At 44.0% G+C, this 23121-nt stretch overlaps 1 protein-coding gene across 5 annotated transcripts in view; it reads left to right on the top strand.

Annotated features, from left to right (window-relative positions):
• The window catches only part of col12a1b (collagen, type XII, alpha 1b), a 112281-nt gene that overhangs the window by 28327 nt on the left and 60833 nt on the right, over positions 1-23121 (top strand). For all 5 annotated transcript variants that reach the window (XM_023394319.2, XM_023394320.2, XM_023394318.2 and 2 more), the window contains exons 13-28: positions 442-711; positions 2729-2998; positions 3912-4104; positions 4536-4660; positions 7189-7338; positions 7524-7643; positions 7839-8003; positions 8124-8270; positions 9490-9632; positions 14074-14203; positions 15903-16048; positions 17439-17568; positions 18572-18708; positions 20336-20465; positions 21153-21292; positions 22953-23085. In XM_023394319.2, the coding sequence (XP_023250087.1) occupies positions 442-711; positions 2729-2998; positions 3912-4104; positions 4536-4660; positions 7189-7338; positions 7524-7643; positions 7839-8003; positions 8124-8270; positions 9490-9632; positions 14074-14203; positions 15903-16048; positions 17439-17568; positions 18572-18708; positions 20336-20465; positions 21153-21292; positions 22953-23085 (2529 nt within the window). The remainder of the gene's footprint in view (positions 1-441; positions 712-2728; positions 2999-3911; positions 4105-4535; positions 4661-7188; positions 7339-7523; positions 7644-7838; positions 8004-8123; positions 8271-9489; positions 9633-14073; positions 14204-15902; positions 16049-17438; positions 17569-18571; positions 18709-20335; positions 20466-21152; positions 21293-22952; positions 23086-23121) is intronic.

The following is a 23121-nucleotide window of genomic DNA, read 5'->3' as shown; positions in this document are numbered from 1 at the left end:
ATATATATATATGTGTTCAGCCTGGACATCTCCTCACATGTGTTCCTCCTGTCTCCTCTGCCGTCCACTCCATGGCCTTTTAATAGTTTCCATTTTAAAAAATAATCTGATCTGCCAGCACGTCCAAATGGCTCCTTTTGTTTTAAAGGGAAGATGATTAAAAGGAAAACTGACAAATACTGGAAGGAACATAGGAGCGCCCCAGCCAGGATGACTTTATACAATATAAAAATTACTCAAAGTCCAGTTTCAAAACATCTGTTGTGATCTGGAAATCTGGGGATTTGGAAGGGGGGGGAAATCAGCCCCAATATTTAATCTGTATTTAAAGAGAAATGCTTCACTCATTAATAAATGACCACTTTTTTAATCTTGGTGTAAATGTTTACCTATTGTGCTCAATCAAAAATACAAGTCCTTACCTGTGCTCCTTGTTTTCAGACGTGGGCCCTCCTAAAAACCTGGTCACCAGCGACGTGACTGACACCAGCTTTAGCGCATCGTGGACGGCGGCGCCCGGAAACCCAAGGACGTACCTCGTTCGGTGGAAGTCGTTGTTTTCCGAGGAAGCGGGACAGAAAAGCGTACCAGGAGACACCACCAGCACCGTGTTGGATGGCCTGACTCCGGAGACGCTCTACCAGGTGTCTGTGGTCGCCGACTACGGTTACAAAGCCAGCGAGCCGCTCACTGGACAGGAAACCACCGATGGTAAGAGCACCTCTGTCGGCGTCGTCGTCTCTATTTACCCAATACTCTGTCTGTTCTGTGTGTAGGAAGGATCGGCTCTACTGAACCACGGGTGTGCAGCCGTGACTTTTACTATTTTTTACTTTGAGACCAGCTCTGCGGTCGGGCGAGGGTCAGTGCGAGTGTTTTAAAAGTCAGTGGTCAGGCCGTGAGCCCCTCTCTCTCTTTACCACCAGAGGAAGTTATTGGAAGCTGTTACTGTGTGTTCTGACCGTTAGACATTTGGCAGACAATACTCTTGTTTTGATTACGAGGCGAGGTGCCACATGAACACGAGCCAAAGTAGATTCAATACTTCCTTTTGTCAGGAAAAGCGCAGCATATTTCAGAGTTGGCATCTTCCAAGTTTTCTGCTTTCTAGTTTATGGAAACAGCCCAAATTTAAATGATGATTTTCATTTTAGATTATTTTCAAACTGATTGGAGCTGCGGTCGTCGGGTGAAGCACCAACACGTGCGCACAGAAGTAACACAACTCCTGGTTTAGGGGAATATTGGTAGCGTCCTGTGAATGATGCAATGCATACTCACGTGCTCTGTACATGTACACACGGGAAATCACATGATCCTAATCCACACCAACAGGCCACACAGAGCAAAGCAACACGTAGATGAACCAACACACATCAGTACGTATTGTTCCTCGATTCGTCCTTCCAGCAGAAACTTTCATCTGCTGCTTCGCGGGTTTGTTCGAACCTATCAACACGTGGAAAAGTTGGACGCCATGTTTCTTTTCCGCCAATAAAAGTCCTCGAGAGTGAAATCAAGTAGTTTAAAAAACTTTCCTTGGGATCATTAAATGTACATATTATTCCCTTGCAAAGTTCTTTTTAATCACTTGCAGAAATCATCGGAATAAGCTAATTTCATTTTATAGGCTTTGGTTGTTTTGGGGGGGGTGGGGGGTGGTTAGCATTTCCCCCCAAATTGATCACTTCTGGGTAAAAGCCTAATTCAGAACCAGTTGGTTCTGGCACAGAACCGATGGTGTTACTCACCATTTATGCCTGCAGTTATAAATACATAACGGTTACTGAAGGAATATAAAGGGAAACCACAGTTGGCCTGAAACAAGAGAGGGATGGATGATTGTTTTCAGGGGTTTAAATGAAAAATAACTAAGTGATTCTGGTTTAAGCGGCAGGAGAAGAAGACTGGCGAGTGTGTACAGCACAGTACCGTACGTACAGAACACAGAACCAGACAGAACATCTTCTACATGATCAAAACAAACAAAACCAAAAAGAAACAAGCGACGGGTAGTTAATGTCACGACTCTACATCTGTCGGCTCGATTATCTTTAATACCAGAAGCAACTGTGCATCTTAACAGCTGTTTGTTTCAGACATTTGTTTCCCAACTAAATAAATAATTCTTAACAATGTTGAAATGCTCTTTTTGGCTTTGGCCAGTGTTTAGTCTTTCCAGTGCACCGTGTGTTACAAACTAATATTTAGCTGCAATCATCCAGGCGTTGTCATCCAGCTCTAATATAATGGATGATAATGGATTTTTTTCCTGATTACTGGAGCTGATGAATATTGATGATAAACACTACATGGAATCCGCTTAACTTCAACTGAGACATTTTGATTGTGTTGCACTTAGGTCTGAATATGTTCTTAAAAGCACCAAAATGTTTTCCACTAACTTTCTGCCAGTTTATCTGTGGTTCAGTCCTTATTTCTGAAAGTCAATCCATCTGTTTGTTATGATCGTACGAAGGAGAAAATTAATCATCAACTCTTTGATAATCCATTGATTTTTTTTAAGCAAACAATGACATTTAATGGAGTTTAGATTCTTAAATATGAGAATTTGCTGATTTTTTTTTTTTCCTTACGTTTTAATAAACAGAAGATCTTTTTGTTTTGGACTGAGAAAAAAAACAAACAAACATCCAAATGTAAATCCAGGGTTCATGTTGATGTTTGGACGCTAAATGATCTGCATCCTCGTATTCTTTGTTTTCAGCCTCTGCTGCCGGTAAAAGACTAACCGTGTCAGACGAGACAGAGCGAACCATGAAGGTCGCATGGATGCCGGCGCCGGGCAAGGTGCTCAACTACAGGCTGAAGTATGTCCCAAGTAATGGCGAAGGCAAGGAAGTGGCCCTGAAAATCCCCGGGACGGCCACTTCCACCGTCATGAAGCGCCTGCAGCCCATGACCACTTACAACATCGCCGTTCACCCCATCTACAAGCGCGGGGAAGGAAAAGCAAGGCAAGGAGTAGGAACGACACGTACGTTGGTCCATAATTCAACCCTCTGAGAGACAGTACACCGCAGAAACATGTCCATCTTAACCAAGAGATTTAAACCTGAGCTCAGTCTTCAAATCGTTATCATTGGTGGAATGAAATGAAAAGTCTGCAGCTGAGGTGATATCGCAGGGTGTCCTGCGAACAGTCTGCAAAACTGCTTTAAGAGATTTAGGTATAAAGTTATAAATTAGCTTTTGGGCAATTCAACTACAGGTCCTACTTACTCTACTTTAAGAGGCCAAGGCAGAAATGCAGCATTGGAAGTGTATTTGTCTTCTTTCACTTCCAGGACATCTGTGTCTTGATGTGATTCTGGTTTGAGGAGGAAGAATTGTTAAACTAAACTTTCCCAGGATAAGGAAGTGTTGATTTCTGTCCCCCTTATGTTTTATTAAATGTAAGTATTGCGAAACAAAGGGAGAAAAGTTGCTTATTTGACATTTGATCACTTCTTTTTCATGAGTCTTGCTGCATTGGAAACAAATGGGACTCTGTCATCCAAGTTTTTTTTTTCTTTTTTTCATTCTTCCACCAAAAATAAGATTTTGAGAAGTGACTTTGAGTTTAAACGACTTGTTAAGATGAATATTTCTCACAGCACAGGTGCTGCTGCGCTGCAGAGAAGCAGTGTCTTTTCACCAGAACACTAAAATCACAGTTAAACACACGCTCAGTCACACGCTAAGCATTACTAACACACGGCATGACACTGGGCTTTTTAACAAATGACACCGGGATCAAGGAATTGTATTATGGACTAATGAAACTGGCTTTGAGTGTGGTGTGGCTGATCTTTAAAAAGAAAAAAACCTTTTGCCAAGAGTTTGAATCGCGTTGAATTTTCTCACGCGCAAGTTTGTCCTGAAGTTCTGGCCGGGTTCTTCTATTTCAGTGTCGCCCTACAAGCCTCCCAGGAACCTCCAGACCTCAGAGGCCACCAAGAACAGTTTCAGAGTCACTTGGAAAGCAGCGCCCGGACCGGTTAAAGCCTACAAAGTGACCTTTCACCCCACCGGGAATGATATCGAACTCGGGGAGCTGCTTGTGGGTCCCTATGATAACACAGTGGTTCTAGAGGAACTCAAGTAAGCTTTTCCTCATGTGTAGATATTTAACGATACTGCAGTAATTAACTTCTTCTTCTCCTCTAATTACAAATTGTAAATGGGGAAAATTTGCTAATAACAAAGGACTAACTGATTATCAAAATAGTTGCTGATTAATTTTCAATTTGTTGATTGAAGATTCGACTATTCGTTGGAGCTCGTCTTTAATTAACTGTGAACCTTTTTGTGAGAACGTTTTCTGCTTATTTCAAGTTTGAAAGTTAAAAAAAACTTCACCACCTGTTGATCCAGTAAAAGTTCTTTTTGGCTTTTGTACTTTAAAGTATTTGAAAGACCAGGACATACTTTTCTTTTAAACTGTCCACATCTCATTTTGGCTTGAAAGTTTTCTAATGGAGATTGTGAAAGACTGAAATCAGGTTTATGTAATTTCCTCTTTTCCCCCTCAGGGCAGGAACAAAGTACTCGGTGGCCGTGTTTGGGATGTTTGATGGAGGGGAGAGTTTGCCCCTGGCAGGAGAGGAGAAGACGACCCTCTCCGACGCTCCTGAGCCTCCTACTGTCACCCCCCCTGGTAAAAAAAAAAAAACCCGCCGATAACTCGACCGCACTGCACCTCACACTGCACCGGCAGCCCTGAAGAGCAGGCCTGCAGACCAGATGCTCTCTGATCCAAGTCCCTCTCAGAACAGGAGTGATCCGCCTTCGAAGCTCTGCCCAGATTAGCGCCAGAATGTTGAATTATTCTTTGTCGGAGGGAATTAATATCACTGTCGCTTTGGAAATCGCTGACCAAAAAATTTGACGCAGATGATCGTGATTAGTACAAATTATTCTGAGCTGCTTGGCTCGCATTCCCTCCTCTCCTCTCCCCCCGTATCTCATTTGGAGTGTGATGTGGAGCGAAATGACACGCTATTTAACAAGGCGTTCGCTGGAGTGTTGACACTAATGTTTATGAATTGCCCAATTGGACGTCTTTCCCTGGCCAACCTCACATGTTCCATATTTGCCAGCGTGTGAGCGGCCACCGCAAGATGTGCCGGTCTTTGACGGTGTCGCCGCAAACGCAGATGGTCATTATCTCCGAGACGAGCTACTGCTGAGCTCAGAATCTATTGCTTAAAACTTTATTTATCACGCGAAGGTGGACGCTTCCCATTTTTACATTATCTGATGAGTGAAAAATGGCTCTGCTTTCAATTAAGAGTTGCTTTTTTTAATGATCTAGAACGTTACCGGCCGCCGCCGGGATGTATGCAGCTAGGAAAAATGTTATGCTTCTCCAAAGACCGGAGGAGGCGCTGACCATGGGCACAAATTCCTGCTGTAATGGGGAGCAGATACGGTGACCGACTGCCCCACAGAGCAGGGAACAGGTTCCACTCAGAGATCCTCCTATATTAAAGTGCAGGCTGCTCAGAGGAGCCTTTAATCGACCTCCCTGTTCGTACAGAGGTTCCAGTAAAAATGACATAGATCTTGGCTGACACGTTACTCCAAAATAAAACAATGATTGATTGACAAACATGACTGTAAACCCCAAAATTTGGATTATTTTCTCTACATATTCTCAGTCTTCCAGGTCATGTTTATCCACGAAGAGTTGATTCAACTCTTCTTTGGTTTATCTCTAGATTCTTATTATGATTACAGACGACTTTTACGATCTGAGCTTTCCAGCGTTTAACAAACCACCTGCTGCTTTTTCCTAGAGCTTTCGACTGGATGAAACAGTCCAGATAGAGTTTGACGCGTGAGCTCAGTAGCTGTGATGATTTCATCCGCAGCACTCTGACGACATCTTGTCCAAGGTGGCGGAAACAGAGGAACAGATGAAACACCTGGAGACACATATTAATTGATCCAAACTGCAATTTCCACTGTCAAGGAAAAAAGAAAAACTTAGTTAAACTTAACTTTCCAAGGTTTTTTAAGGTCTCTAAAGTCGACTTGGTGATATACATCTACAGCCACGAAAGATCCACAGATATAAACCCAATTTCACAACACAAAAGCTTCATTCCGACACAGTTTTTGCTTCACTCTTTGTCAGTAAACACACTATTTTCTCATATAATGCCGTTTTGATTTTGGAGAAAATGCCAATAAGAGTTTGGGGGCATCGTTAGCCTCTGGCCTGAAAGCGAAAACAACAACAATTCACAATTGTTGCTGGCATTTCTTATCCCACAGTGAGACTGAGCTGGATATTTATTTGCTCAGACTCTCACTCGGAGACACCAGCTCCAGCGGTCCGTCTGCAGAGTATTAGGTGCCTCTTAAAGTTGCCTCTGTTTATGACATCTGTTTTTATTAATGAATGTCGGAGGGACACATGAGCATGTTGTTTACCGGCGGTGGTATAACTCAAACAGACTGCGGCCAAGCATCTGACTCAGTTCCTCTTCGCATCAAGCATCTGTTTCTGCGGCCTGCTGAAAAAGAACTGAATAATTAAATCGATTGTCTCCTAACCTGTTTTCAATTGCACTCACAGGGGCCCCCGGTCTTTAATCGCTCAGCGTCCGTGGAGCGTGTCGTCCTAGAAAAGTGGACGTTTTTCCCTCCCGCAGGTGCCTGCAGCAGGAATGTGCAGTAACTGTGGGGAGCGGGAGGCCTCGTATATCACGGTGTCAGTGAGGCTGACTCCTGCTGTTTGGAGGGGACAGCCTCAGTGTCAGCCAGAAAAGACCACAGGGCTGATTCGCCGCTGGATATTAAAACCCAAAAACGACTCGCTCTGCTGGAAGAGAGAGAGAGAGAGAGAGAGAGAGAAAAGGCCGTGAAGAGAGAGCAGTTAATCCAGAAGTGACAGCTGTTGCACAATGTGTTACCAGTGTGAATTATTTGTGTTGCATAATGCTGTGTAAAATATTCTGCTGTATAAACGTCTCTGTCTTGGTTGACTGTGAGAGCGTTGTTATGTTCTCCTGCTCCTCACTTTCCCTCTCACCGCTTCACACTTTCCCCACACACACAGTCGCACAGTGACACGGTTCATATATAAGACTGAGCAGACACTCGCTGTGGGTGTCTGTGCTGTACGAGGTGTCTCTCTCTCACTGCCTCCCCCCTTCGCTCCCCGCTGTCTCTCTGCAGACACTCAGTGTAAGACCACAGCAAGGGCCGACATGGTGCTGCTGGTCGACGGCTCCTGGAGCATCGGCCGCATCAACTTCAAAACCATTCGCAACTTCATCGCCCGAATGGTCAGCGTCTTCGACATCAGCCCTGACAGGGTCCAGATCGGTAAGACTTCTGCAACTACTGTTACTACACCTGCTCTGACACGCCCCGCAGCACTGCTGTGATTTACTGGATAAGTGAAGGTCATTGAAAGGTTTTAACGCCACTTGTTTGCACGTTTTCTGTTAGCCACTGCTATAGGTTGTTAGCAAACCTATTCAGTTTGCATGGCCATGTGTTTCCTGCAGGTCTGGCTCAGTACAGCGGAGACCCAAAGACCGAGTGGCATCTGAACGCCCACCCCACCAGGGCGTCCCTGCTGGACGCCGTCAACAACCTCCCGTACAAAGGAGGAAACACCATGACAGGTGATTTAACGTTTCTGTGTCCAGTGCACGCTGGGTTTCAGATGATCTGGGCCTCATTAGGAGTTTGGGACCATTAGCCAAAGAAGACTGAAGCTAGTAGAATTTACACTTTTACAGGAGCCCCAGAAAAGTTAGACAACAGAAAATACGAGTTCCCAGAGTTGTTTGTAAAACCTCTTGGTTCCTGTCGTACAGGAATGGCTCTGAACTACATCCTGCAGAACAACTTCAAACCCAATGTTGGTCTGCGAGATGACGCCCGCAAAATTGGCGTCCTGATCACTGACGGAAAGTCCCAGGACGAAATCATCATCAACTCCCAGAACCTGAAGGACAGCGGCATCGAGCTCTACGCTATCGGTGAGTGCGGCGTCTGGCAGAGATGTAACTTCATCATCTCATCAACCAGATAAAAACAAATGAGTGTTGCTTTGGGTCTCATTGTGGAGGTGTTGTTCTGAAGATATGTTTTCCTCCCAGGTGTGAAGAATGCCGATGAGAACGAGCTGAGGACCATCGCCTCCGAGCCGGACGAGATTCACATGTACAACGTCAACGACTTCCAGTTCCTGCTGGACATCGTCGACGACCTCACCATCAACCTGTGTAACAGCGTCAAGGGTCCAGGTAGGAAAAACGGTTTCAAAGAATCAGCTTCAAGGAGCACGGCGCCACGTTTTTTAAATTTGTCTTGTGAAACTAAGATGACCTGAGGGAAACTTCAACCACTGAGCTCGAAGAGTTTTATTTTATAATAGAATTTTATAGGCAAATAGTTTTCTTTACCTCCAGATTAATACATTTTAAAACAAATTGAATAAATAAACAAATTAAATCTACAGTCTGAAATATATGAGGGAAAAACAATCCCTCTTCTTTCCATGGAGAAAACTCAACAGAGTGGTCCATCTTCATTTAAAGGGATGGCAGGCTAATTTTCCTAATGCTGGTGCTATTAATAACACGAGAACTCCTTAATGTGAGGATGAATTGTTTCAGATTTTTCCCTCTTAAAAATGAACTTTGAAGAGACTTTTTATGGTTAAAACGGTCGACTGGAGTTTGGCCGCTGCTGCTCGCAGCTTATTCTTTAAATACCGCTGAGTCAGATTTACACCTTTTAGTAATTACTGGTGTTTGAGGTCAGATGGAAACTTTGTAGCTTCAGAAAGTTCTACTTTTCCGGAATTTACAAAACCACAGTTTTTAAGACTGACAACCATCAATTTTAAAAACTTTTACAACGGGCTTTCAGGCAGTTTTACAGATGCTCGAGGGCGTGAAAGGTTTCTCCTCTTATGAAGGGTGACATAAAACTTTAGTCCAACTAAAGACACACCAGCAAAATGACACTTCCTTGGTGCAGCTGCTTTTAACCTGTTTGAACTGCTGACAAGAAGAGAGTAGAAATGCTGCGGCCATTGTGATCCCCAGATGAGAATAAAGGCCTATTTTATTCCCAAATCAAGTCTTTCTCTGAGAAGTTGCAAAAGGAAAGATCAGCGTGACGTGGCTGTCGCTGAGAAGCAAAAAATTAAGGGATAAATTTGTAGATAAATTTGACAAACTCGATTATTTCTGACCACCAAAGGATGTTGGAACAGAGATCCAAGCATCTGATGGAAACTTTCTTTGGAAGTACTTTTTTTTAAATCTGTAAATCAATTTTAAGAGGAAATACAAAAAAGATTTACGGCGCAGGCGGAGCTGAAATATACAGTCGGCCAGCAGCTTCTCTGTCAGAGGAGCGAACACGACGAGGGCAGATTTGTGGCGGCAGGGTTCACAGTGTGAAATACTTGACGTGTCGAATCACATCTCAGCTCATGTTTTTGTTCCCTCTCAGCAGTTGAAATGAGTCCGCCCAACAACCTGGTGACCTCGGAGGTGACCCACCGCTCCTTCCGTGCCACCTGGACGGCGCCCGGCAGCCCCGTGGACAAGTATCGCGTCACTTACGTGCCGGTGGCCGGAGGAACCACCGAGGAGGTGAGATGAACCTCCGTCATTCTGTCATCAAAACACAAGCTTTTAACTCCTGTTCCCTTCACGTCACCAACCGATGGTGTTTGTTCACATGGTAACGCACTCATTAGGCAAAAACTAAAAAGATGCTTTTTATCCAGAGAAACACAAATATGTGCAACATCAGATTTGGTTGTTTGAAAACCCAAATTAAAAATAAGAGTGATAACATTAAAAGTAAAAAGCAGAACACAAACCAAAGCTGCAGCTTCTCCAACATTTAGAGAAAACACCAGTCGACATCAATGAATGAACTTTTCCTGATGCTCGTGAAGGCAGCGTAGTAGCTGTTGTTAAAGGATGAAGCTGGAAATCATCTATACTTTTTTCTTATTGTCAACAAATCCCAAAACTAACAATCAGTGTTTTCTTACTGATTAGGACAGAGTGTGTGTCAGAGCCTGATGTGTCTGATCCCTCTGAGCCGTACAGATCCACTGTCTCCAGAAACTATTAAAAACACATCAGTGAGTCTCCCTGCTGCACTGAGTGACATGCTCCTTCATCACCATCTTTATTCTGACTCAGTCCCACACACCATACTCACTACAGCCCCAAATGTGGATTAATCCGCCGCTGAAAATAGTCCCCAATGAATGCACCTTCAGCAGGAACCAGTGGACTTGGAGCTGAGAGTCACAGACTGAGCAGAGAGTTGAGACACAAGATTTACATACGGAAAAACACCAGACTTATCCTTTAAAACACTTTGACTACTACTACTAATAATAATAACCATAATCATTCTATTTATGATAACAGCTACCTAACTGCTCATGTTAAACACGTTCACAAGGACAGACAAGTAGATTCATGAAGGTTTAGAATACAATGAAAAGGAATTAAAAACTGAAGAACTAAAGACACATTAATTAGACAAATTCCATAATAACTATTGTAAAGACGCTCAAGTTTTGCCTGATTTGAACTCATTGTTCAGCTTTTTTCCCCCTTCAACATCTTCAACCTGGTTTAGATATAAAGAGCCGGTTCTGTTGTGGTTGTTTGGGATCAATTTTACTCTGTTGTTCCAGGTATAAATGGTCAAAAGTCTCTCAGATAATTGGTTCATTAGAAAAATCTGCTCAGTTTGATTCCTGGTTCAGAAAACTTCCTGTCCGCCATGTGTTGGTGCTGGAGCAGATCCTGAATATCAAATAGCATCTTGTTTGTTTATTTATCTCCTTTGTCTCTCATTAGACTCGGCTTAAAGTGTAGCAGATAACTCCTTTGTTTGTTCATAACCAATCAGGGGAGCTTTACTACTTCCTGTGAATTTAGATAACGGCAGCTTGTCACTCACACCAAAACAGACTAATAGACACTTAAACCCCCCCCCCCCCTGCTGTTTAATATTCTGCTGTTTGTCGTCCCATTTGGCGAAGCTCACAAGGGCAGGTTAGAAACCGACTGTTGAAAGTGTTTCCACATACCCAGGTCTGGCTTCTATTCAAAGCCGTGTTTACTTGGCCCTCAGGAACTGAAATCTGGATCCCAGTTGCTTTGGTGAACCTGCATTTAGTTTACACTTAACCTCCTGTCAGTTCGGTCTTTCAAAACAGAGCACTGGGCCTTTTCCATCCTTTGTGCTTTTATTGGCCCTCGTCAGACGGAGCCTGTGTGATTAGAATCGGGCTCGTCTGAAATCAAACAGAGTTTCCACTGGATCCACTTAGTTTAACGTTATAGACCTCACACCGGGCCGAGACGCCTCACCGTGCAGCCCCTCTCTCTCCTTCTCATCTGTTTATGTGAGACTGCGGAGCCGGTATGAACAAAAGCATGTGTAATATATGATATTTACATGCTGGGTGTTTAGAGCAGATCTTATCTCCAGTGATTTACATCCAGAGCGTGAATCCTCTACAAAGCCGGTAAGAAGAAGGGGTCAGGCCGAGGCACGCTGCCAAGAGATGAAACAAATACTCCTGTGTACCTGGAAACTTCATGTGTAAGGGAGAGATAGAAAGGCAGGAAATAGACCCAAAAAAGGTTTGTGGCAATGAGTTTTTGTGTCATTGTGGAGCTGTCTGGTTAACTTTGAGTAAAAGCTAGAACCCGCTGAAAGGATAACGTGCACGTGTCAACGCAGTCCAAGTGGTGTGCACAAAAATGACGTGGCAGGTCTAAAGTCTTAGCTCTAAAATTTGCATTCATCATTTTCAGACACACGTCAAGATCCAAAGGCAAAAAGTTCAGGATGTGATAATCTGAGGTTATCTGAGGTCAGGCTGCTGCTGGGATATCGAGTCTCTCCAAGTCAAAAGACTGAAGTCCAAGTGAAGTCAGGAGGCACCGGTTTTTAAAGTCACAGTCAGATTCATGACTCAAAGAGAAAGTCATGTGACCCGAGTCCAAACCTCTGCCCTACTTTATTGACAACCGTTTCTCAGACGTCGTTTATACTTCATTTCAGTGCGGGATGAAAATCAGAGACTTGAATGCACCGCAGTGAAACCGTGCGCTCTGTCGTGTCGGTGCGGTTTAAAGCGCAGAGTGATCTGGGATCTGGGAGTCAAGCGCTGAGGTGCACAGCTGACAACATTTACGCATGGACATCTGCCTCGCTAACCAATCTAACACGAGACTGCTCCGAAGGAATGTATGTCTCTTCCTCAAGAGCCCCACAACACAACATTGTTTTATGAGAGAAATGACAACCACTGTGACCAATAAATCCAATTTAGACATCATGAGGGTCTTTATTGAATATCGTGCTCCTCTCGCTCGCCATGCCTTTCCTGTTTGTCCTCGTGCTGTCGGTCAAGTAAATCCCTCAAAAGTCTAAAAGACTAAAGAAGCTGAAGCACAGGGAAGATTAGGTGATTAGTTTTGCTGTAAATACATTGAGCTGAAACATGCATCAACATACGTATCCAGATAACTGTGTTCAAAAAACACACAAAGTTAAAATTCTTTTTGAAAGCAAGTGAAAAATGAGATTATTTCAACTTGTTTCCAACAGAAACCAGTTTGTTGTAACAGAGTAACTCCAAGTAAGTGTATAAGTTTATTGCAGATCCCTTTAAAAGAAACAACAAAAACTCAACTGGATTTTTGGAAAGTATTAAAACTACTTGATTTGCATTTGAAAGTTGAAGTGGAGCTAAATGAAGGGCAGATACAGATAGCTTGATAAGAGGGAGAGAGATGTATCTGCAGGTTTCACCGGCTCGTGAAGCTGCTGCTTCTCTCTGTTTGTTTGTTGTTTCTCCTCTGGGTCTGATTTTCCAGCAGGATAGTGCAGGAATGTGACACCGTGTAGCAGCCAAGATGAACGTCCCACATCAGGATTTTCCCACCAGCACACAAATGCAGCACGATAGCTTCGGTTTAACAGACTATAATCATCTAATAGTGAAAAATAGGAGACCTGGACCTCCACCAACCGCTGCCTGACAGCCCCCGACGATCCGATCGCCAACAGAGATCAGTCCATCGACTCTCAGCCAAATCTTTTTCTGATATCAGATTATATTATATATAATCATTATCTGACAAACTGTCTCTTCCTGTGTGTTCATCTTCTGATGTGACCTTAATGATCTATTGGAGAGTCTGGATTACTGGTCCGGCTCTCCGCTTCAGCAGCTTCACATTCAGAAACATCCGTTTGAATCAGAAGGTTTTGGTGATTTTTATTTCACGCGTGGAAAAAAAAAATCCATCATTTTTACTTTGTCAAGTCATGTCAATCTTTATTTGTACAGCACCGATGCACAACATCAGTTTTCTCAAGGCACTTTCCAAATAGAGCAGGTCTAGACCTTCTCTTTATAATAACATAACTTGGTTATGTGTGATGTGTCTGTTCAGATGGACGCAGCTTAGCTTGAAAAGTCTGACAGCTCAGTGCGAGTCACATTTCATTATCAGTTTTCCAAATCAAAGATCCTCTACGGCTCAGTTCAGTATGTGTTTGGACTTGCCTGATTAGTTATTGGAACATTTTATTCTCAACCTGCTGCACCTTGATCCTCGTTCCTTCTCCTTCTTTGATGTTGGGAGCGTTTGGTGACATAATCAGCACAGAAATCTGACCAGACTACAGATTTTCTGCTTTTGGAAAAGAACAAAAACTTGGCACCTTTTTGCTTCTTCAGTTGCTAAACTCCAGCGAGAGCGAGAGTGGCTTCCTTTGGCTTCCTGCTTGACTGAGCTTCAAGCGGAGTGTGTACAGTAGATTATATTGTAGGGTTTGTATATTGTGAACTTTCTGAACTCTTTTTTAAAATATTGAATGTAAAGAAGCCTAAAAGTTCCTAAAGTTCTCAAATGTCCAAACACAAGCAGCTGAACAACGTTTTCCTTCATAAAATGCAGTTTTAAATCAAGAGCTCTCCGATCAAAGGAATAAACAAGATGTTCAGTGCGTGTGCAATACTAAAGTCTCTTATCGTTCCAGCTGCTGGTCGACGGGACGGTGACCACTGTGGTGCTGGAGAACCTGAACCCTCTGACCGAGTACCTGGTCAACGTTTACTCCTTGGTCGGCGAGGCGAGCAGCGAGCCTCTGAAGGGCACCGAGACCACCTGTAAGTGTGTTTCCTCTCCCCCTCTGTTTCCCATCGCCACTAAACCTTTTTAAGGGCCACTTCCTGTTTGTCTGATGGGAGACGCTCTCAGCCTCCATGCTCGGCGGCTTTTTCACAAGACACTGTTTGCCCTTTGGGTGGACAGACGTGATTGAAGAGGCAGATAGCATCATCGCTCTGCAGCAGTTTTACTGTTGTGGGAAAGCGTTTTTTTTTGTTTCCTCTATATTGTTCGTGAGATAAACAACTTGATTTCTCTGCTCATCATCCTGTTTCAAACACATCGATGGAAGTTGTTTACTTGCCCCTCCACCCAACGCTCTGCTCCAGCGTCTGTTTATACTACATATATTTAGCATCTGATCTGAGGCGGAAAACTGTTTAACACAGACATTATCCAGTGATGCAATGCTGTGAGCTGATGTTAGTCTGTGGCGGGTGAAGTGGGAATCACATTGAGCCGTAAAGACAACAGTTAAAAAGTTATTTATCTGGCCTGTGGTCTTTGCGTCTATCTTAAATAAACTGATAAAGTTTAACGACGTGTTAAGTGCGCGGCTCTAAGCGCTTTTTATTTGCACATTTGTCCTTTAATGTTCGCTTTATTTGTTCTTAAATGTGCGACTGATTTTTACAACGCGCCGTTTTCCACTGTCATAAAGCAATAAATTATTGCTCTGTTGTCATTCACTTGGATGGCACCAGCGGCTGTCACATCACTGTGGTTTACTTTACAGTCATTTCTTAAACTAACACTCAGTTAGGTCATAATGTCTCTGAGAACACAGGCTGCGTGGCTCCATCTTAAAGCCTGGAGAACAGTCTGGTGTCCTCGACTGATCCGGCATGGTGCTGAAACAATCAGGAGGAAGCTGAGCACAGCTTCGCTTTTATAAAACCCGAGAGGAAGCGTTTTCTGTGATTAAACAAATCTTTATAGTTTGAAGACTTGAATCGAGTCTGGAAGTTTGGATGTTAAAAATAACCATTTCATCAGTGGAAACCAGTTAATTTAGACTCATTTATTTTAGTTTCAGTCAGACTTTTAGATTGAACTATTTCGGTTACAGGCACCTGAAACTACAGCTACTACAGTTTCCTCTCAGCAATAACTTCCCCGTCTGTTTTTGTCATACACCTTCTCAAATGTAAACTTTATTTTTTGGCTTCTACTTGTCCTAGAAATCAGATTTCTTCAGCGGCGATCTCACTGCGTTAACTTGGTTTGCATTAAACCCCGAAGGAATAAAAGACGTCAAATAAGTCAAAACAAACAAACAAACGAAAAAAAGCCCAGAGAAAATATCCTTTAAAAGACAAAAGTCCTGACATCTGATACCAAATATTCTGCACATCAGAAGCACTGAAGTTTATGATCTCTCTGGGACGGCCGGGGATTTTCTAAAGTATGACCTTGATGTCGCCTGCCTGTTTGTATCATTATCCTTTTATGGAGCCAAAACCTCCCTCCAAATACGAGATATCAAAAAAGATCATGTCAGTCCCACTCAGTCGGTCATTTGTTGCTCTTAGTCTGATACTTCAAATTACATCAAAGCATTACATTTCTGTTTTTAAAGCAGGAAATCTAGAGGAGTGTCCAGCCTCGGCGCTCTCTGAGGACTCGGCATCGCGCTAATCCACTGAGAGATATCGAAGCGATTCCCTGCTCTGACCGTGTGTGTTTGTGTCCTCGCAGTGCCGCTGTCTGCCGTGAGGAACATGAACGTTTATGACGAGACCTTAAGCACCATGAGGGTGAGATGGGAGGAGGCGGACGGCGCCACGGGTTACATGCTGCTGTACAAAGCCATCAACGCCACCGAGCCCCAGCTGGAGAAAGAGGTGAAGCGGCGCTACCTTCAGATGCAGCATGAGAAGTAGTTTTGATGTTTATTCATTCAGAGATGAACAGACACGAAATGCAATGTTTCCTGATGAGGAGGTGGAAGCTCTGTGAACTGTGGCCTTTTAAAAAGATTCGTAGCCTTCTTTGTAGATTAGCTCAGCTACGGTTGAGTTTCCTTGGTACGTAGTTATCTGGGGCAGCCAACGATTTAACGAATGAAGTAAAGTGTTAAAATGAAAATGTGATAGAATAAATTTCCCCCGTGAGCAGCAGCTGTCGGGATCAAGTGTATCACAAACTGTCTCAAACAGAAGAAGCACACACTTGGTCTCACAGACTCACACATCTTAATTTGTGTGCTCAGCATTTCCACATCGACTTTAGACGAGCGGGCTTCTGCTCACGCCGCCTTACTGTTTCCAGATGGCGATATGATGAGCGCTTCGCAGAGCAGGAAGTGCACTTTAGCGGCGCGGCTCGGGCCGGGCCGGGCCGGGCCTACAAAAAAGCAGAGCCCTCATAGACGCGCTGGGTAATGGGAAGGATTAGCTCATGGCCTGAAGTCATGGGGATGATATAAGCAGAACAGATGCTATACGGATGGAACTGAACGCCTCTGTGGTGTTAACCTACATGTGCAATTATACAGCAGAGGAAAATTGAAGGGATGATTTAATGCACGGCGCGGTGGTCTGTGCTGGAAAATATGCACAGCCAAGTGTGAATGGGGATCTGGAGATGAAGCGGAGCATCAGCATTAATCAATTGACATGAAATCGTTTTATTAAAGGGATTTTATTGTGTATTTCTGACACATGGCAAGATTTAAAGGACCATACTGGTGTTTTTCTTTCTTTTTTTAATGTGTTTCCATTTTCTCCCGTTCACAAGAGCATTAGTGAAGTCCAGCATTAGTGTTGGATGATGAGGCCGACACCTACAGGTGATGCACCCGGTTCGAGGTCAGGGCTCTCTGCCGGCCAGACTCGTTCCTCCACGCCAACCCTGAGAAAACCATTTCTGTCGTGTTGAAACAAAAGCTGTTGACATGAAGTTGGAAGATCACTGCATGAAAAGCTCAAACCAGGAAGAACATTTTTCAAACAAGTTACATAAACGCACGTGTCCCAGTACTTTTGGCCATGTACTGTAAAACATGCAGAAACGCTGGTGTGCAGCTGGAAATGTCACTGTATTTTCACCATGATCAGTTTATCACGTCAGCAGTTTTCATGCCTCAGGTGTGCAGGGAGGAGAGTCAGGCCTGTTCTCCAGGTGTTGAGTCTCTTCTGCTGTCTGACCTCCATCTGCATTCCTCTTTCCTCTCTCCACCCCCCCACCCTCTCTCTCTCTCTTCTCGTTTTTCCCCCCTCTCTCCTCCTGTAGATGCGAGTTGGCGGAGACGTAACGAGCGTCCAGCTGGTGCAGCTGATACCCAACATGGCGTACTCCATCACACTGTACGCCCTGCACGGAGAAGCGGCCAGCGACCCCCTGGAGGGGACGGGAGTCACCTGTACGTATTCGCAGTTTTTAGCTCCACACACACGTTTCCTTGGAGGCAGAGATCCTCTGAGGACAGAGATAATCTGGTGTTGAATGAGCGACAAAATTAAAGCACCGATGAAAACTGCTCTGCCAACGTCAAAATAAAATCTGTCGGTCAGACGAAACAAGACACTTACAAAAGTCTCCTTTTATAGAAATAAACATGTAACCGTCACATACTGAGATGTTCCACCCTGAGACTCGAGAGCAGCTAAATGACCATTCAGTCTCATGATCAGGCTAACACAAGTCAAGATTTAAAAAGCTCAAATCTAAGATTCAGATAAGCTTTTTCTAAACCAGTTTTAAAAATGTCTTGTTGCTGTAAGGTCTGTGTTTTCTTAAGCACAGCCTCGGCTCTCTTAGATATCAAGATTAACCTCCACTCGAAGAAGGTTTCCAAGTACTTAAACTCGTCATCTATGTCTCATATAATGATGACATTCGTGTTTATCTCAGTGGGATTAATTCTGTCTTCAGAACAGCTCTTCCTCAGGGAGATGTTTGTCCAGATACAACACAACTGGTGTGAACACTCTGCCATAAGAGTAATCATCAAGAAATATTAGAAAGTATTTGGAAATATTTCTTTTTTCCTAAATGTATTTTTGGAAAAAATGATTGTCATGTTATGATCACTGCATAAAAGTTACAAGCCACAGGATCTTACATCCTTTAAAATGTCACTTTTTCTCAGCCTTTTGGAAAGGTGAAACTGTGTTTTATTTTCATGTCAACAGTTATTTTATAAGAGCTGCATAGAGATAGATCGAAAACAGATGCAGTGAAAAACAGTATCGCTGTAAGTGCTGCTGTCTGGTTTCAGCTCTTGCGTAAGTTTCGGCTGCAGCGCGTCAGTCAGCGTCTTTCAAAGTCTTCGTAGGAGCAGTGACGCCGGCGCCAGAGATGTTTTTGTACTTGAGTCTGGATGTTTGGGTTTTAACGGATGTCCTGACCCTGTCCTCCCTCAGTGCCCATGCCTCCTTCTGGAGCCCTGAGAATCACCGACGTCACTCACAGCACCATGAAGCTCAACTGGGACGCATCTCCCGGACCCGTCCGCAAGTACATGATCACCTACAAACCGGAGGGCGGAGACTTCAAAGATGTAAGACTGAGGTTTTTACGTTTCCGTTTCACCTCTAAATATTCTCTGGCTCCCAACTTTTGTTGTGAGGTTTTGCTGCTTTTTCTCTGTTTTGTTGTGTGATTGTAAACTGAATATCTGCTGGTTGGACAAAGTGAGTCGTTTGAAACGTTACATGACGATGTGACTTGATCACACAAGCTTTCGCTGAAGAGAGGAAAACATGGAAGCCGTGTGGAGCGATGAGGAGACGGGAACCTTCCTCACATTAAGACAAACAGAAATCTCATCTTGTTGTGTTCTCCTCTTCATCTTCTCCGTGGACCGACTCCTAATGTTCACATCACCGTAGTGAAGGGAAACGTCACTAACATCAGTTTGCATTTTCTTTTGCCGATTGTCCCGAGACTTTTGGAACGAATCCATTTTTTTCACTAAAACATTATCGGCTTATTGATTGATCGATGATGGAATCATAAACTTGTTTCCTGACTTATAACCATTAAGAATGAACGTGGGGGGGGGGGGCTCCTCCTGTGTCCATGTTGTGCAGTTCGGACAATCTCCAAACTTATAAACTACTGTCTAAATCGTGCAGCTGTGACCTTTTCCACTGGCAGCGATCTGTTCTTGTTTGTAAGGTCAGTCAGAGGTGGCCTTCCAACAATAAAACCTCACATAGAGCTCCATGAGGGTAAAGCTTTAGTCAGCAGTGATATCTTCGTTCTGGGAAAGCGACCAAGTCGGGACCAAGTCAAGAGTTGCAGCCGGCCTCTCGGCAGAGCAGCAGCTCCACATTGTTGGCTGATCTTTATGAGAAAAGCAGTCTGCTGGCAGAGGAGCGCTGGCTCAGGCCGTCGGCCCAGCCTGACTGGATCATCCCAGCACCGCTCCGTCCTCATAATTTCTCACTTGGATGTCAGCAGAGGACAAACAGCCCGGGGATGAATCAGCAGCCGAAGGTGCCGTCGGTGGACACCTGCGAGACGTTTCCAGGACGCTGTGATGAATGACGAGCAACAGCTCAACTCCTCTTAAGGATTACCGCTGAAGGCTTCTTGTCTCCGCAGAAGAGTCCCACACACACTGGATTTATGCCTTCTGAGTGTGAAGGCTTTTCTCCCCCTCTGCTGCTGACTTTCCTCAGCTCGCCCCTGAAATGGAAAAATCAACTTCAGCCTTTTATGGGTTCAAATTTCCATTTTTTTGTGAGCACTTTAAAGACTCAGCGAGGAGTAGTACACTGCTGAGAAAAATTGAAATCAGTATATGTGTGTGTATGTATATATAAATATATATATATATATATATATATACAGTTTTATTGGTTACTTAAATAACCCTAGTTCCAAGCTCTTCTGTCCAGTTATACTGCGCTGTTACTAGAACTTAACACCCGCCATCCAATCAGAGCTGAGAATCTTCTCTGGCCACGTTTTACAACATGATAGTAGAAATACGTTTTCCTCTAAGTATTTGCCAAAGTCTTGTTAGTATGACCATGTCAGAGGAAGCGCCACACGTTCGTGCCCTGGCAACACAAACACATTTTAACTCCTGTGAAATCTGATGGTTAGTGGCTCTGGAACATGGGTGTATGTCTGTGGGTGATTTTGCAGTTATTGATAATTATGTTTTCCACTGGCAGGTTGAAGTGAGCGGTGACATCACCACCCTGGACCTGACCAACCTCATCTCCCAGACCGAGTACGATGTGGCCGTCACCCCGATCTACGACGAGGGACCTGGAACCCCGATGCTGGGAACCGCTATCACAGGTCTGAAGCTGCTCTTCCTGTTCGTCCCTTTGTGCTCGTGTTTTAGAGACGAGCACGATGTCTGTGATCGTGACGAGGTCGGTATTAACTTCGACATCACGTTCCTCTTTACTTTCCCTCCTCGACTGGAAACAGTTTAGAGAAGGGCGGGTCTCTCTCTGTGCACCAATAAATCTGTGAGTGTGTGATCATTTACTGCATTGGCCCTGATTATCATTAATCCCAGGTGAACTGAGGAGCAACTTGTTTTCAGCATTTACACACACACACACACACACACACACACACACACATTTGTAGTTCTGTACTTTTGAAGGCTCTCAGTGATACACACTTCCTAGCCGCTAACCCAGAGCTAGCTTGGTTGCAAAGCTCTGAGTCACCGTCCACGTCTCTGATTTGTTCTGCAACTCAAACAGGTCTGGCGTTGTCTAAACTGCGGTCCTCACAAAGATGGAGTACACCAGCACTCTCATATACAGAGACACATGCACACACGCACTCATTAACACATGCAAACAAACTTTCACATAAGCACACACACACACACACACACACACACACACACACACACACACACACACACACACAGCTACAGTAAATAGGCTTCACATGATGTTGCCTCATCCCTCAGACCTCCTCGTAAACACATCCGCACTCTTTCTTGTTCCCTGACTGTGTGAACAGATGTTGTTCCGGCCCCCAAGAACCTGCGGTTCTCCGAGGTCACCCAGACCTCGTTCAGGGCCACCTGGGATCACGGGGCCCCGGACGTGGCCCTCTACCGCATCGGCTGGACCAAGAAGGGGGAGACCAACTTCCAGTTTGTAAGTTCGGCACTTTAGAACCAGACAGTTTCCAAACCAGATAATAAACAATATTAATGTTTCATTTTTATCATTAGCTTTAGTCCATTTACTGAAAGTCACAAACGGTTCACATTTAACAAGCATTAACATGTCAACTAATCAGCAGATGGAAGTTTAATGAACGAATTTCTTCAAATATAGTAAAACGATCCTCTAAGGTGACACAAGTTTCAGAGTTTCAGAGATGCTTCTTTGGCCGCTGGATAAATAATTTGGTGAAGTACTTTCTCTTCAAATATGCAAATGAGCTTTGTTTGGACAGCGCCGTCTGTCTGCAGTGACAGTAAACATCTGCTTTCGGTTACCTCATCGTTACAGTATCCAACCAGCAGTGGAGGTTTTGCCTGTATAGCCTGCTGGTGTTTCCTTCCTGTGATTAAAACTGGAGGCTGAACTGGAATACAGCGAGTAGAGCTGTGAGTCCAGGGTCAGAGCGTCCGAGCACACCTGCAGACACTGATCAAACAGCCCAGATTTAAAGCATCAACCTTCCAGTAAAAGTCTCTGCCTTTTTTAAAACGTGGACTGTTTCCCGAGGAGGGTCGGCTGAGTTACAGCCATGAAACTGAAGGCAGCTTTGTTTAAAAGCAAACTGAAACAGTTTTACTGCAGGTTTGTCATTTAAGATATTTCTTATTACTGAAGTAAAAAAACAAAAAAGAAGATTTCAGTAATGATCCATTGTGGTTTCACAGATCCTTTCAAACTGCCATGCCTCACAAAACGCAGTGATTGTGTATGCCAAGACTTAAGTAAAAACATCCATCGTAGCTGAAGCAACAATAATGCTCTCTTTGTTTCCTTCTCACAAAGCTTTGGCCCTCCACGCTTGTTTTTCGGGCCCACTTCTGTCTCCCCACCCAACACACCAGCTCGAAACTCTGAATGAAATGAAATCCATACCAGGTTGTTCATTACAGTCTCAAGCTTATCTCAGGATTCCACTTTTATAGACTTTCTTTATTGACTAATTAAAACAGAAAGCTGCGAAAACGCCTCCCTCTGTAAAGCTGTCGTCAAACATTCGTCGGTGCACGTCACTTTTTAAAGAACAAATATTTCTTTTCTTTTTTCTTTTTTGTCGTTTCTTGAAAGGAAACATTTTGCTCGTGTGTCGCCTTTTCCAGAAAGACAACATGGCCGAACAAACCAACACAACAGACCCACCTGTAGAAACAGATTCAACCAAAAACTTACTATGAAGAAGAAATCTCCAAATTGAAAATCAATCCTTTTTTTTTTTCTTAAATGAATTTCTTATCAAACCGAAGTTAATGGCAGCGTCCCAGTGCCAGATGTGAATATCAACATCTGCATCCAGCACACAGAGGGTCAGGGTGTGTTTAGCTTCGCTTTGTGCAGAGACCTGCAGCAGAGGGGAAACAGCTAGCTAGCTAGCTTAGCTACATCAGAAATATCAAGAGTATGAAAATATATTTCTCATCTTCAGAGTTGTCTGTGTCCAACATGTCCACGAGTCCAGGTGAGGAAATAATGGACTTTGATGAAAGACTAATTCATCGCTGAGTGTTTGTCGTCTGTTGTTAAAACATGTAATGGCGGATTATAGTCACAGACTGTTCAACATGTTACTTCCTGTCTCTCCCTCTGTCTCCAGGCCATCCTGAATAGCGACGAGACCTCGCACGTTCTGGAGAACTTGGACCCTGACACCGAGTACGCTGTCACCGTCACGGCCATCTACCCGGACGAGTCGGAGAGCGAGGACCTGATGGGAAGCGAGCGCACATGTAAGCCGGCCGCTGCGCCCCCCACCCCCACCCCCA

Source organism: Seriola lalandi, unplaced genomic scaffold (assembly GCF_002814215.2).
Source record: "Seriola lalandi dorsalis isolate HSWRI2012SDOR001 ecotype SW California unplaced genomic scaffold, Sedor1 jcf7180002054947, whole genome shotgun sequence".
NCBI classification, from domain to species: Eukaryota; Metazoa; Chordata; class Actinopteri; order Carangiformes; family Carangidae; genus Seriola; species Seriola lalandi.
This window is presented reverse-complemented; position numbering and strand designations above follow the sequence as displayed.